Source organism: Rhyacophila brunnea, unplaced genomic scaffold, assembly GCF_057557595.1.
Source record: "Rhyacophila brunnea isolate RB1 unplaced genomic scaffold, BYU_Rbru_1.0 scaffold_8, whole genome shotgun sequence".
Taxonomy (NCBI): Eukaryota; Metazoa; Arthropoda; class Insecta; order Trichoptera; family Rhyacophilidae; genus Rhyacophila; species Rhyacophila brunnea.
Window position 1 is genome coordinate 6,700,951 of NW_028233350.1, and position 17,678 is coordinate 6,718,628.

Sequence of the window (17,678 nt, forward strand, 5' to 3'; positions counted from 1 at the left end):
CTTTACAGGAGAGACAAATTTGTGATTTTTGTTACTTTCAACTTCTGGCATTCGTGAATGGAAAAAGATCAAATTTATTTATTTATCAAAACAAGCACATTTTCTCGTGTTCTATTATACTATGTATATATTTTATTATTACTATTATTTTTTAACGCTCATAATGGGGATACATTTGTTTACCTCGAAATCTGTTGGTGGTACCTATACAAGAGAATATGCTAATTAATAAACAACCGCAAGTCCAAGGGTTTTTTTTTAATTGACTCCTTGGGATTGGGAACAAATGGTAAGAAATGCAACACACATGTTTTTTTTTTAAATAAAAGAGTAAGTTCTGATTTCATTTCTTTATGAGCGTTAAATAATAATAATAATAATAAAATATATACATATTATAATAGAATACGAGAAAATATGCTTGTTTTGATAAATAAATAAATTTGATCTTTTTCCATTGAATGCCAGAAGTTGAAAGTAACAAAAATCACAAATTCGTCTCTCCTGTAAAGTTGTCATTTTGGATATACCGTAGTTTACCTCTGGTATACAGATATATTATGGCAAAAGAGGTCATTTTTATTGTATACAATATATCGAGGGTATACTGACAGAAAGTATTAACTCATTAAAACAAGTTCTGAGATAATCGCAAAAAGGACTTTAATTTTTTTTTCAAAGCGTTCTCCCAAGTAGATTTTTTTATGATTTAAAAACATTTTTTCTACATTATAAAGACTAACCTTTATGGCAAACACAATATACGACATGTTACAAGTCCTGTATTTTGTATACGCAGAACGCATTAGGTCATTATCATGCTTTCTATCAGAATAAAAAAATAACAATATGATTTAATAATGTTTCTATTTTCTCACCATTATATCCTATGCCTTTGTGCGTTTTACCAGGACGTAGAGCGTAAAATTGTATACATTTTGGCATTTAAAACAGAAAAACAGCAAAAACTGAAATAATGCGTTCTGTCAGTATACCCTCGAATATATTATAATATATCGTCTCTGTTCTGGCAGAACACACTAACTGGAGAATACTAGTTTTGAGTAATTTGACTTTGAAGTTGTTAAAATGTTTGAAATACTGGTCTATCATGTCAGTTTATTAAGTAATCGTAAAAAGGGTGACTTTAAAATAAAGACTGTTTATTTATTAAGAAGGTTTCCAGACGGTAAAGTTTGAAATAAGGAACATTTTGGTACTAACTCAATATGTCATTTTTTCGAATTAGTGTTTTCTGCCAGAACAGTGACGATATATAATATTATAATAGTCCATATTCGTTGTTTTGAGCTAGAAAAATATACATATTTACAATATAAATACTGTCGACCGAGCGTACCTACTTGATGGAATTTGAATTAAAATTTTAATGGAATTAAGTTTTGCACAATAACATTTGAGTCGTTTTTGCGACCCTGGCACTAAGCGTACAAACCAATAGTAAATGCACACTGACGACGAATACAGTTGATTCTAATTAATACAATACATGATGTAAAAACCTTATTACCTGGTAACTACTAAGTATATTATATAAAAAAAATATATAAATAATTGAAGTGTTTGTGATAACCCGTACGTAATAGATAATTATATACATGTTCACTATTAATACATTCAATAAGCGCATTAATCGTCATTACAGGGAAACAATGGATTTAGGAACTACGACATTTTTATCAAAAAAAGTCCCTTGCGGCTGTATTATTTACTTACAAAATATATCTGTCAACAAAACATTATGACAAGTTTAGTGTGCTTATAGCAGGTATAAAACGTCATATTGGTTCTTTTTAGAGACAATCTTTAAAATACTGATAGTGAAAACAGAAAACCACGATAAACACAAACAACTAGATAAGCTCGAATGTCTTTATGAGATAAATCACAATCATTGTCGAATACAAAAGATAAATAAAGTATCACTTGCAATACATATATATTTATGTAACTGATTTGCAAAAGAATTGTGTTGTGTTTTGACTGAAGAAAGCCATTAACAAAAGAACGAAGAAAACCAAAGTAAAATATTTAAGCGATGACAAACTTAGGGAAACAAAAAGCTTTCGCTAGAGAGAAGAACTTCACAAAAGCACGTCAACTAAAAAAGCTGGGTATCTCAGACTATCTTAGAATAAAGCCAAATGACAAACTAACATGTCTTGCACATTTTCTTTCCTATATAGAGAAGTTTCTTAATAATGAAAATAGCAAAGTTATTTTTTTGGGTTGTTTTGTTAATGGATAGACCAAATGACTTGAGTCTTATGTAATTAATGTGAAATGAGTCCTCAATCGGAATACTAAGCTAATTGTATATATTAACGTGGTATTCCAAATCCACTACCTACGTTATTTCATGGCTCATAAATAGTAAGAGTCATTTCCCAGAAATGTGTGTTTGCATCCCATTCGGTGCAAGATTTATTCGGTTACAATATGTAAATTGTACGTATTACATTTCACCGTAGCACAGTTCGCCGTGACCTTTCTTATCGGAAAGAGATGCGCGTATACTATACGGCTAGGGATTCCAATCCCGGGATCCCGGGATCCCGAGCTATTTTCGATACCTATGAATCCCGGGATTGATAAACATAATCCCGGGATTTCGGGATTGATTTTTTTATAAATTTTTATGGAAAATAAAATAAAAGCGAAAATATAACAGAAAAAATACTTGTAATAAAAAATAACTACATTATAAATAAACTGAGTTTGAATTAAGTTTGATTTATACCCATGTGTAGGTTGCCGATTCATTTTATTTTTTCACGTGAATTATTAAAAATGGAAAGATTGGAAAAAACAATGCTTTGCACTTTTAACAAAGTAATTCTACCATGATATCATACGTTTTACGGCAGTTTCATATTTGTCTGACTAATTAGATTTATGAAGCGGAAAGGCCATACGTACGCCATGGTTATTTGCTTTAATATTTTAAATCTCGCTAATCCATTCATTAAGCATTTACTATCAGAAACAGCAATCTCCTATTAAATTCACATTATTATTTAAATTACAATATTATTTACTCCGTTAAACTTGTGTATTTCCAAGATTGAACGTATACAATATTAACAATAAATGTCTTAAATTGTATAAATTATACTAGATTTATTTTTGATCAATTTTATCAATGATATTTGTAAATATAAAATTTTTATATTAACAATGGAAAAAATGCCAATCCCGGGACCAGATCCCGGGATTGTCAAATTGTAATCCCGAAATCCCGGGATCAGAATTTTGGCTCGGGATTGGATTCCCTATATACGGCCATCTCTATAATAGCACAGAGTTGAAAAAAATTACGCGTAGTTCTGTATTTATAATTTAATTACACACCTATTTTCTACTGTCTTTCCCTAGTAGTATTTAAGTGTTTTAGCTACACGTCGGTTTACAGGACCCCAGGCGGGAACCAAGCCAATTTTCATAGCCGATTTTGGCAAAATTCACGAATTCAAGAATGACAACCTAACCTAACCAAAAATTGTTTGCCGCTGGCTTCATGTAGAGTGTAAACTGTCAAGAACCGTGTTTTATTTAGACATTAATTTTATCTCTGTACTATACGACCCAAATAGGTTTGACGGTTATTAATATACGACCATATATTTCCGGCACAACATTTCACGGTGCAGTGTGATACGGCGAACTGCATACGTACAAAATTCCGGACACGGGTTTATTCTACGTTATTTCTAATAGGCGGGTTGTTTTTGAGGCTTTCCCAATATACCTATGTATCGTCAATGAATAATGCTATATTTATAAATCTTGTAGATACTCATTCTGTTTTAAATAATACATACATAATTAAATTAATACTTATTCCGGAGTCTACAAGCCATCAATGAAATAAGGTATTATTAATATTATTAATTTGGTTTAAGTTAAAAGTAATAAATACCCATATTTTCTACTGGAAATAACTTTAATGTTAAATTGTAAACGATTACTTATTCGATAACAATTTCATTATTTTTATAAACAGCCATTAAAAAAAATTTATCCCGATTTTGACGTCATGAATAATACAATAGAATAACCTTGATTTAAATTATAAAGACGGTTGCCATTATTATTACGGAATTTGAAAATACTTTAATTAGCTGGTAACCTCTATCCAGGGGTAGTCAACCTGGTCCCTACCGCCCACTAGTAGGCGTTCCAGCTTTCATGGTGAGCGGTAGGGGTTTTAAAACATTTTCATTATGTTTTCATAAAATTCCCCGTGACAATTTAAATTTCAGAAAATCAGACTTCGTGCATGTAAGCAATGTATGTATAAATAAAAAAATAGATTTACATACAGTAGGTTATTTTATAAAGATTTATTCATTATATTATTTATTTATAAATATTTGGTAAGTAATTATTATTATATGCTTTAACTTGCTGTAAGTTACTTCTCTACTTTATAAATCACAAATACTGTGGAACCGGTGGGCGGTTAGAAAATGTTACTACTAACAGAGGTACAAAAGTGGACGGTAGGTATAAGGTTGTAAGGTTAACTACCCCTGCTCTATACAGTTAGATCTGGGTAATTTAGTCAAAATAGCACTCGTTTGGCAAGTAAAATGTGCTTTTCTAATATTTATATTTTCAATAAAGAATGCTACATTATTAAATGTTAAATTAATTGTATAATAATCATGACAATAATAATTATAATACAAGATAAACAGTGCGAGATTTAACTCTACATATTACAATACATTTTCTAACGGAGTTTGAAATAACGTAAAAACAATCTTAGCATGTTTTGGAAACGTTGTTTTTCTAACCTATATATACGTACTTTTAGATGGCAGTTTTCCGTCGACATAAATATAAGGAAAATGCTTTCGCGAAAATTGCCGCCGTGGTTCTGCTTTTATGCTCCTAAAAGTGGCCGTTATTTTTTGCGAGAATACAGCTTGGCGGCGTTAAAAATCCGGCAAGAATATCGTGTTCCATTTATGAAAAAAGCGATCTTTTTAAAAAGCTTCTGTTAATTTATTCGCGGGAAAGCGAGAAAAGACGCGCCTGGCGGGAGAATACGAAACTTCATACTTAATAATTAATAAGATAGATTGTACACAGTAGGATGAGAGACATTATTCATTCATTTTTGTATTTTATTATGCTGTAAAAGTGTGTGAGCATATTTCTTTGTCCGTCCTCGCTCAAACCCCAAACCCCAGGAAGTTTGTTTTTTTTTTGCTGCTCTGATGGAAACGTCCATCCGGACTAAAACGTAATATCTACTTGAAATTTTGACTGGCTGCACATTATCAATATAAAACCTCACTGGCTGCAAAACGCTCATTACCAATGAGACAATAATACATGAAATATCCAAACTACACACGCGTCAAGCCTATACGAATTTCGTTAAACATAATGAGGGACCAACGTCAACGGCTCAAACGCTCGGTGCAAACTTCGCGAAATATACATTTTCAAAAAATAACCCGGCTTCTTTGGGTGAAATTATCTAAACACAATTATAATCGCACCCTCGCAACTAAGCCGCCACAAGTCCAAATTTAAGTGTTTTGAGTTAATTACTACGTTTCATTCTCTATCGTTCATAGTATATGTACCGAAAATTTTATATCTCTAAGTCATCAAATTCAAGTCAAAACTGCATTCAATATCTAAACATATTTCGAAAACACAGTACAAAAATGCGAAAGGTAAAAATTTCTAAGCTGATTTTCTCTGTTTGACGTTTTTTTGGATTGTGGCAGTTTAGTTGCGATGGTGCGAATCGCCTCGCAAACGTTGACGAACTTCATTATTAATGGCTACAGCTATAATTAGTATACATTCCTTCACATAAATAAACTCAATATTAAAGATGACACGTTAGCAGAGTACGTCAATGGCACACATGAAAATCTACAATATTCACCCATGTTACAATGTAGGTATTATAAAGTTTTTTTTTTATTATTATTTTGCCATATACAGTTGTGAATGAGTTATCGGACTAAGGACACAGAATTCCAATAATGACACGTATTGTAATGTCTGTTAAGAGTCAGTACATCAACCACATTCATATTAATATATACTTTTGTTTAAATATTTAATTTGAATAAGCAGACACAGATTTGTATGAGCAGGGTTGCTTATGAGAACCCTTTTATTGTTCACAAACTGTGTTATGTATTTTTGCCATAGACAATTGTAGATGAGTTATCGTACTAAGAAAATAATGCTTCTGTCAAGGCGTGAACGCAGATTTACAATGACACAATGACTATTAGAGTCAGTATATTAACTACATTCTTAATAAATACTTTTGTTTAAAGAATTACATTTGAATGAGCAGACCATATGTGTATGTGTGCAGGGTTTATTTTTCACCAACTGTATCCATTACTAAGTAAAGTTGTTAATATTATCACTTGATATTGACAAAAGAAAGTTAAGATGAACCATGTGAAAAATGCAATATTGCTCAGTTAAGGCAATACACAAAATTCCGTCTTTGTTTTTTCTCGCCATCCGGTTATATTATTTGGTGATATAATATCTATAATATATTTTGTAAGACACCTTACCTCTGAATTCCTATTATGTTTCGGGCTATAAACCAATCATCAGAAAAAATATCCAACATGCATAATCTAAATCTAAAATGTAAAAACTAAGGAGTGTAGGTTTGGATAAATGGGAAGTTTCGTTACCTTGGGTAATGCGGCTAGACACTGCTGCTTGACGTCCCAGACGAGTTGTTCCTTGGGAAACTGCAGGCTCTTGTGGACGTTTAGCTCCGGGACGTGCACCCGGACGACCAGCCACCCGTCAGGGGGCGCTGCGCCCCCGCCTCCCACCTCCATCTACAACTCTTGGGTAACACTCACATCTGGAACAAACGAAAGGAAAAAACGACGATTATTTTATGCGCATGATAAAAGTTTCTTGGGAACCTGGAAAAAGTTATGAAAGTTTGATTAAAATATATTCAGTCACATACGGAATATTAAAATTGATCTTAAGACGTGAATTGTAGAATGTAGATTATAAATATAACGTATACCTATTATATTGGGGTGTCTATGTACGTATAAATTGCTTCCATTGTGTTTATAACGTATGTAACCTAATATCCTGTTTACACGTGCATGGATTTACTGCTGACAGTACGTATTATCATTATCGCATCCGTAACAAGAAAATGTACGGGTAAACACGTATTGTCATGGCAAGATTGAAAGCATGAATCAAAAAATTTTAATCAGTTGGGATTTTTTCGATCTGCGCCTGCGCAGTAGAGCGGCAAAAAAACGAACTACACCGCGTAGAGGACTCATTTTGAGGTTAATCGATTTTTACGACATGTCAGTACAATAAAATGGCAACATCGTGTCTCGCTTACTCTTGAAGAATGAAATTGGAGAGACAGTCAGCACTTTTATGTATAAACAGTTATTGTCACGATAGTTTAAAATGCTCACTATTGCTGCAAATAAATCCATGCACGTGTACAGGCGCTATAACCGTTCTACACGATTTTTAGGATACAGCTGTATAACATGAAATATTTAAAAGTAGATAGACTGAAAATTAAAAACAACCTCCCGAGTGCATTTAGCGTATTAAGTCGTTTTTCTTTTTAATACTACAACACACCATAAGGGTCAATAATAGCAGAGTGGTGGAGTGAAACATCACAGTAATATATAAATATATATGAATACAAAAATGTCTTGTGACCTTACTAGGAATCGAACTCGGAGACCCCGGATGAGAAGCCAGTGCCTTACGACTTTCGCAATACTACTTCAACGGTTGTTAAAGACATTATTTTTCATATCTAAATGTAGTTATACTTGCATGCTTTGTCGGGAATTTCCAACATTATTCGTTTGCGTAGCGAAAAATTTATACTACTCCGCATAAAAAAGATTTCAATTCAAAATGTCATTAGTCGTCATTAACTTGAATGTGTGTAAACGACTGCGTTTTTTTAAATTATTTTATTTTAACTAATAATTTTTTGTGTTTCGTAGAATAGGGGTTGGAAATATGGCTGGTGATAAATACAGACTTATGGGGTGCAAAATTCACTGCCTGGATATACTTTTATTCAGGACATAAGAGTTTTGTAATAATAAACACCGAATCAGGTAAATAAATAAACAGATAACGTTTGTGGGGTGAATGTAGAATGTAGCAAGGCAAATATTTAAATGATGGCATTAAAAAATATTGTATATTTTTTTAATACACACACGTGCAATGATAAATAAATATTTTTCATCTTCCCATTGCCCGACACTTGAAAGGTACGGAGTATGGACGACAATACCGTTATTTATTACAGAGTTGTCAGCAAATATCCGTATTTTCCCCTTAAAAATGTGAAGCGCGCTGAGTGGGCGGATGACAGAGAAGGATAAAGATCATTTGAAGGGTTGAGAATTTCGGTTGAAGTGGGGGGTAGGAAAGAGGAAAGATTGTCACTTGATTCATTTCTTTTCAGTGAAGAGAGAGGTAGATAGAAATTCAAATCTTATACAAGATAAAACATTTTTAGATTTCGTCAAATTTTATTCTTGGTTATGTTAATAATAACAGAATATTGTTTTAACATGCGTTATTTAATATTAAAATTGTGAGGAAAAAATACATTTTACCTCGATATAGTTATGTATAAAAAGGATGAAACATTATAATGGAGTTGATTATAATATTTTATTAATAGCAGTGCATGTCTAAAAATATGTTCTGATTGTGATGAAGTAGAGTGAGTGATAGATAATGATCATGTACGTAGAATGTAGAGTGTGATAACGATAAGATAAGTCAAAAAGGGTGCACATAACAGTTTGCAACTTTGCATGAGAGCAATTTGAAATAAAAAGTTGTATAGTTTTTTTTATAATGGATTTGACTAATACCCCGTTTACACGTGCATGGATTTACTTATGACAGTACGTATTATCGGGGCCATAGGAAGAAAATGGACGTGTAAACATGTGTTATCATGCAAGTTGCAATATTGCATGCATGCAACAAAAACATTCGGAAGCTTCGGAATTTTCACGCGACAGTAGAGATATCTGCGCCTGCGTAGTAGAACGTTAGTGACGAACCTGCCGGTAAAAAACGAACTACACCGCGCAGACCCGTTTTGAGGTTAAGCGATTTTAACGACCTGTCAAATAGTAGGTACTATAAAATTACAACATCGAGTCTCGGTTACTGTTGAAGAATGAGATTGACGAGACAGTCAGCACTTTTACGTGTAAACAGTTATTAACGCGATGGTTTAAAATACACACTATTGCTGCAAATAAATCCATGCACGTGTATAGGCGCTATTAGATTGTCATTGTCAATAAATACGTAGTATATTATAAATTTGGAACATCAGTGAAATACTTACTCATCAGCAACATCTTGGCTACGTGTTAAAACTGTGAACTAACATGCTCCGCCCATTTTTAACCGTAATTCCATTATAAACTAACAAGCTCCTCCCATTTAGTAGACAACAGTGCCTAGAAGCGTAGCCAAGAAGGTGTTGCAGAAGAGTAGTGTATTGTTTTAGTATAATTATGTATTTAATTTCAAATAGTCACCACCGAAATTCAAGGAAGAGAAAAATATCATTAATAATTATATAGTTTTACATTATTCAGGTGATGTATTATTCGTAAGAGTCGAGAGCACTCAAATATAACTGTTAGAAGCCAATATTAACTCAGATTTTAGGAGAAGTTTTCAATTTAATACTTCAACCAACATCTTTTATCAGACACTAGATTTTTTCATCTCGTTGTTTGCAGCCGCCTACGGGTCTCGTTAGTGTTGGAGGTTTTCTTTCCTCCCGAAGGGATGGAGAGAAATTGGTTGATTTCACACAGACATCTCAAAATAAGAAATGTTTTTAAAAGATATCTGTTTATTTTTGTTTCATAGCATTTTACATTATGGGTGTTATTTATCTTTCGAACATATTATTAAAAGTGAAAAAATACTCATAGTATAAATGGTACAAAAATATTTTACTTAGAAAGATTGTGTTTATGGTTAATATATTAAATGCTGTAAAGACTATCATAGTATAAAATAAACTTTTATCTTTTGAATAGATCTTACGTGAACATAGTGATTTTATGGAGTATGCGTGCATGATAATATCAGCTATACCGTAATAATTATTCATATGTGATAAATCACAGAACAGATAATAAATAGAATTCTCATCCCCAATAAGGCAAATGCAAAATTTTGATGCAGGATTTTAGAAATGTGAGTAATATGTAAACGCACATAAAATATACCACGCAACAAATACAGAGCCGCATTATTGATGTCTACTTTTCATTAGAAAGATTTCATAGGAAACATATAAACATTAATTAACTATTTTTTTATTTAATGAATAATTCACAAGATTTAAGATAGAACAATCTAATTATTGAACAAACATAATTTTGAAAATACTTAATAAGCTCAATTTATTTGGAAATCACTTCAGAGAAATTTAAATTAATTCGTTAAAATTTGTCGTAATTAAATATGAATCCTATAGCATAATCGACTATGCACGTGGGCGCGAAACCCGAGATGCAGGTTTGATTATTAGGTTTTTTAGATTTTTTCCATTGGTTATAATATATTTTCTTAGAAATGTTTTCTGAATTTCTGAAATATAAATATTAGTAATATTAGTGTTTTAACGCGTTATTTAAATTAGTATACATATTACTTACACTTCTACACACAATTAGTTAGGAATATACTTTCTAGATATTGAAAAAAAGATATACACACTTAATTGGATTTTGTGGTATATTTATTTCAAATGAATGAATATAAATAACACATTGTACAGAATAATTATGCAAAATATCTGAGTTCCATCTGATAAATACATAGTTTTTATGTTGATTTAGTATTTTTCATGTAAGTATATTTATATTAAGAAATTAACTACACCTTTGATATTTAAAATGTCATCCAAATAATTATGACATATTTACAATATATGTGGGTATCAATAAGCGATGATTTATTTATATATTTCAAAACGTTTGAAAAATAGTGAAGTACCTATACAGAAGAATCAGTCGTGGGCGTTAGGTAGGTAGGTAGGTAGGTAATCACTGATTTTATTGACAAGAAAATTTCCTTTAAAAGGATCTTTTATTTTGCATACTTTTACGAACGCGCTTAAAAGATGGTGAGATATCTTTTATACTGGTAACACTGTCATGTCAAATTGATTGAAATAAGAACACTTTTTCTTTTAAAATAATTTGACTTGTCAATTTATTCTGAATTTAAAAAATGGATGTATTTGAATGAAAACTTCCGGCATTGAATTAATCAAAATGGCGTCTAATTTGTCATGTACAAAAAACTTTTTATGCATTATAAACCTTCATAAAAACACTGACGTATTTAAAAATAATGGCTGGGTTATTAATGCCTTTGCTTTTGCGTCTAAATGCAGCCATATTGCAAGTGATGTTGTTAGTATTGCATTCATTAAACAATAATAATTGTAGCATGATTTTCCTAAGGCCAAAGCGTGATGTCGCACTCCATACATAAATAGTGCATATCGTGACATACGAATTGTAGTGTATATTTGCACAAAACAAGGCTTCGTGTTTTCAATTTGAAAAAAAAAATACGCATGGAAAAAAAGTTATTAATTCATAAAATCACCAAACTAGGTGACATGGTGATGAATACTATGGAAACATGTCAAATATTGTTTTGTCAGATAGTCAGTAATAATATTTTGTATTATGCCGCTTATCGGGTGGGTATTTTAACCGATGAGGCTACTGATTCAAGTTACTTGACTCGGTAGCCAGCAAGCTGACAGTCTGTGATATATATTTTTTCTGGGATATTTGAAATATCAACACACTTATAAAGTTATCGATTCTTGATAGAAAGAACGGAATTACATATACAATTAAGTATATAAAACAATATTAACGTATCACGACAGAAAAATTACATTTGAAATAAAATAAGTACTTAGGTAACTAAAATGTCGATGTAGGATTGACAGACACCGTCCCGCAAGCAAAAGTTACTCACGTTGGACATCCGTAAACACTTGTTTGAAACTCAACTTAAAAAAAAGTAGTTTGAACAGTCCACATCGTAAAAAATTGCATGCTTTAATCAAAACACTCTACGAGATCCGCTACTTCCGAGTAAAAGGAGACTCTATTTTAAGAATTTATAAAATAGCGTCCACCTAAACTCATCCTCACGCAAGCGGAATATATCAAAACCCGAAGCAATTGGGTTTAACATAGTTATCGCCCTCTCAATTCGCATTACCAGTGGCAGGTTGGTTCTGCACCTTGGGAGAATAAACAACTGATGCTCTCTATTTCTAAGATAGTTATCAGGGACACACAAGTCAAAACTGCCCAGATAGGCAGACTTCTCATTTATACCTCGTATAAGTCGAAAAAGAGGTAGCTAAATAAAGATCTCTTAAGAAGTATAAGTCTACTGAAGTTTTAAATCCGCGGTGTAATAAAAAATATTGCAAACAGTTTTTATAAATTGTTTATTTGTCCACGTACAGATGTATAGAAGACTGTATTAGAATTTTATTAACGAATAAATTCAAGGCTATGTCACCTTGACCTGTCAACCGCAGTGCGACATATTTTAATAATATCGAAAAACCCCCCCTTGTGAGGAAAAATAAAATTGCTTTTGCACTTTTCCAATAATTTTCTATCGATACCGAATACCCACCCTCTGAAGCGGTGACCAGATGGCAGGAAAACTGCCATGCTTATTTGCGCAACATTTTGATAAATGTTATTTATATTTTACCAGCTAAAAGAGAAAGAAGAAATCTACTTAGGTGCCTACCTAGCTAAAACATTATTTATTAACATCATAATGGAGACGAGACCGTATTGATTAACGAAGCCCCCGCAGATTTCTTGTTGGTTGCTATGCAGGGTATTCATAATATTCTAGACCAGTGTTCTTCAACCGGTGGTCGGCGGACCGGCGCCGGTCCGCAAGAATTTAATACCAGTCCGTGAAAGCTTTCTCAACCGACTACATCGCTACACGATTCGATGAATTCGCACTAGATGAAACGCTGGGAGAATAATTTTTGAATGCTGCTGATATTAACCAGAAAGTCATATTCAACATCATAACCCAACATTTAAAAGCGTTAGCCGAAAACTTTAATAAATATTTCTCTAAAAAATAAGATCTACATAAAGGCGGACCTCTAACCTCTGGATTAATAATCCATTTTTGGAAGATATTAGATAATGCGCACTTGATCCTCGTGAGAAAGAAAAGCTGATCGAGCTATCTTATGATGTCACTCTGGAGTCCATACATAAGATGCAATCATTGTCTCAATTTTGGATATCACTTGATAAAGAATATCTATCTCTGAATTATAAAAATCAGATTATTGGTAATTTTTTCGACTTCCTATTTATGTGAAAAGAATTGTCAGTAATAAAAAACCAAACAGAGAAATCGAATGGATGTTAATGCAGCGTTTCGTCTCTCAGAAACAATGCTGCAACCACGTTAATCAAATTTGCTTCTTTGTAAGCAGCAGCAGATGGGGCACTAACCAAAAGTTGTAATTTTAAAACATAAGATTTAATAAATAAAATTCCATTTATAATGGTTATTATTTCTGGCTAATACCGGTCGGCGAAATATTTCTCCTATGTTCATCGGACCGCGGGTGTTAAAAGGTTGAAGAACACTGTTCTAGACGACGTCGATTTTTTCCGACGCCTCGAGAAAAGCGTCGCGCCACCGACGCCTAAGTGACGTAAATACGCCGTAAGTAAGCGTCTGTCATTGTTAAGCGTCGACTATAACTTGACCCAGGAAAACAAGATTACGTCGGACATAAGTGAAAGATATTAAAGCTATTAATAAAATTGATGAAACGTAGTAAAAAGTGGTTTCTAAGTATAAGGGAAGTAAAGCCAATTTTGTGCTGGCATCCGGGATGCAGGCGCCATTGCTATCTGTGTATTTTTTATTATTATTTTACAAATAACGAATAAAAATGTGTTGCTTTAACATTATATAACATTATGTATATAGTACCTAACTATAATATGAGTAAGTTATGCACCATATCGTCACTGTTCTGGCAGAAGACAATAATTCGAAAAAATGACATATTGTTACATACAAGACAGACATACAAAATGTTCCTTATTTCAAACTTTACCGTCTGGAAACCTTCTTAATAAATAAACAGTCTTTATTTTAAAGTCATCCTTTTTACGATTACTTAATAAACTCACATGATAGACCATTTCAAACATTTTAACAACTTCAAAGTCATATTACTCAAAACTAGTATTCTCCAATTAGTGTGTTCTGCCAGAACAGAGACGATATTAGAGTTTGATGTGCATAATGCCTGAAGACACCGAAAGACGGTTGTTAAAAAACGTTTCAAATGGAATAAATACTCCCAACCCTTAAATCAATTAGACTTTCTTAATGAATAAATCGTACAATATTATTATCACATAGTTGTTATAAAACAAATATACGATTACCGCTTTTATTTCATCAAAATTCCGCCGCAAAATTCATTTGAGATGACTTTAAAATAATGTGTAAAGATTTGGTAAGTAAAAGTAAAATTCGTAAAATTATTTATGGTTAGTTATTCACGGAAGTATAATAGCCTATCTTCTAAAATAATCTCATTATGTTTTATGCATTAGACGTTTGCGACGCGAAAAATATTTCTTGAATTTCTGCGATTTTTTGTGTTTCAATGAAGCTTCCTATTAAAGCTTAAAGCCTACGCTTAAAGTTTAAAATTGACTAACAGGTTAGTATTTCAGGCGAGAGTTTCTCAGTTCATGACAATTATACATAATATATATACCGCAACGTCGAGCTTTTTGATATACGACGGCAGGAAAAGTCAAATAATAAGACGAATAAGTAGAAGCTCGTCGCTCCTTCTTCCCTCGGGATAATTTATTGTGAACTCTCCTTTCTAGATAAATTAAAGCCGCCGCGCATAAGAGCCAATTAGCACTCGCTTGACGTGATGTAGAGGAATGGTTTTATACTAAGTTTAGAGGTAAGATGGCTAAGTGAAAACTCATACAGTTCAAACAGAAATTTTGTCATTGGTTTTTTTTTTGCCGCATTTATTTATATTATGACGATTAATACACATTTCAACTACCCAATACATAATTTCATGCGCGTTTAAAATTAAAGTTGCTATTATGTTATGTACCTATCAGTGGCGAAGGGTGGAAGTAGACTGTTAAGATCCGCCATAATTATTGCACACTAAATTTTTATCAGTCATAATTTGTTTTCATTGAAATAAGACTACAATTTACAAACTGTAAATCCTGCCAAAACCAAACCATAATAGATAATAGTCAAAAAATACTAGTCTCTCTATAAAATATCTAAAATAATGCAATTAAATCATACATAACTTTGGATAATTTATAGATAGAATAATATTTTTTATCTATTATAGTTTGGTTTAGGGCTTAATGGATTTAAAAAAATGAACCAACAATATGTGCACAATAAAATATGTATATATTCTTAATCCAACGAAAACAAAAAAGTATTCATGAAAAAGTGTGAATAATTTTATCGTATCGTCCAAATTATACCAAAACTATCATGTTTTGGTTTAGGAAGGGTTTAAAAGGGTTTTTAAAACGAACCAACACCACCTGTAAATTGTAGTCTTCTTTCAATACAAATAAATACGTATGACAAACAAAGTTTAATATGCACTATTTATGGCGTATCTTAATAGACTACCTCCACCCTTTGCTACTGGTATCTACCTATTATCTATTTGGTTTCAGAGCTATCTACTTACCTATTCTGAGATGCAAAGAAGATTAAGCCCTCGTAGTAGAATCCGTAAGACTATAAGTAACTCTAGCTTCTCCACACTAAGGTTTCCGAGTTCCATTTACAGTGATATCACATTACATAATTATTATATGATTATGCTTTATAAAGCCCAGGAGTTTCTGTTAAGTGTTTCACTACCTACTGTAATTAGTGCACTTGGTTATTTAAAAACGGTTACAGAGAATAAAATTGTATTTTTACGTTATTTAATATATTGAAATAATCATCATCGGATGACGTAAATACACTGATAGATGAAGGCCACTATATAGTCCTTCGACGCCTCTCTGTTCTTGGCTATCCACTGTATCGTATTATTATCGACCTATTTATAGTTATAGCTTCTCTAAATCAGGCTCAGTATCCTTATGATAATACTAAAACTGTATAGATAGGCTACATAAATTAATCTAAAAAGTACTGACCTTTATTGAACTATTGAAGAATTATATTCTTATGATTAATCTTATATTGAATAAAACAACTGACTAGTAGGGAACGATAGTTGATCATTTACTTTTGTTTATCCGGAGTCCCATGTCTGCAGCACTGCCAGTTTTCCACAGTGCAACAAATGATAATAACAACCGCATAATTGGCGGTGATGCATTTGAAACTGTGGATTCATTTGTTTGCATATTACGCATTTACACAAGCGATGAAATAAATCACCGGATCAACACTCGCCAACAGGTGCTATTTTGGTCTCCAAAGGCTTCTGAAGAACAAGGCACTCGGTAAACAGGACGATTGAAATATGGATATCTTTAATAGGAGAGTTTTGAGAAGAATATTTGGGGCTATTCAAGAAGATTTCATTTGGAGATCAAGGTATGAGGAGCTGTACGCACTTAATGGGAGCGAAAAGATCACGTGGTATATGACAATGCAGAAACTGCGGCAGATCGGGTACGTGAAGATATAACAGCAAGGCGGCCTATGTACGCAACATTTGAGGGCAAGAACATCTGGACGGCCGAAATTCAGATGGATGGATTGCGCCACACGAGATTTAAGAATACTCTGGTATATCAAAAGTCGGAAGTTTTTGAAGGAGGCCAAGACCTTCCAAGAGTTGTAGTACCAAAAGTGATGAGTTCATCATTAAGAATAGGTTACGTCCATTTGTGCTGTATTTATTTATGTTCTGCTTCATTTTATACAGGTATACTAAAAGTATACCGATTTATAACGAATATTGAGATCAGTTTTTAATAGCAAAATATTTGATTTGGCCTTCATCGATTAAAATAGCCTAGCTTATCGTATTCGCAGTATGTGCACGCTAAATAGCACTATAGTATCGTATGATCAAAATACGTAATCTTTAAATGATTGTAAAGTTGAGACTTAATAATAGGAAGTTGGATATTATTTATGTAAACAGCAGGTTGGAACACCGTTTCAACTTTAAATAGTAGAAAATATTATAAAACACCTCGGGGGCACATATTATACCGAAAAGCACAGTATGTGCACTAAATAAAAATATTTGCATGAAATTAAATCAATGACAAGTGATTATTTTTATTATAACGAGATTAATATTTCAACCGCTTTCAAGTATTCATTCATATTATTGATGTTTTGCAACATGTCTATCAAACAAAATAACAGGTTTTGGGCTCTAGGGGGCCATCTATAGACTGAAACCGCATGTGGTTTTGAACCGTATGTCAAATTAAACTTAAGATTTCTGTTCATGGAAAAATATTTTCACTAAGTAGATACATAAGCGTCTG

The 17,678-nt window shown here is 32.5% G+C and overlaps 1 protein-coding gene across 3 annotated transcripts in view; it reads right to left on the reverse strand.

The window, feature by feature from the left end:
* The window catches only part of Prosap (SH3 and multiple ankyrin repeat domains prosap), a 349,544-nt gene that overhangs the window by 61,695 nt on the left and 270,171 nt on the right, over positions 1 to 17,678 (reverse strand). For all 3 annotated transcript variants that reach the window (XM_085958952.1, XM_085958951.1, XM_085958950.1), the window contains exon 2: positions 6,714 to 6,892. In XM_085958952.1, coding sequence (XP_085815078.1) covers positions 6,714 to 6,866 — 153 coding nt within the window. In that variant the 5' untranslated portion in view covers positions 6,867 to 6,892. The remainder of the gene's footprint in view (positions 1 to 6,713; positions 6,893 to 17,678) is intronic.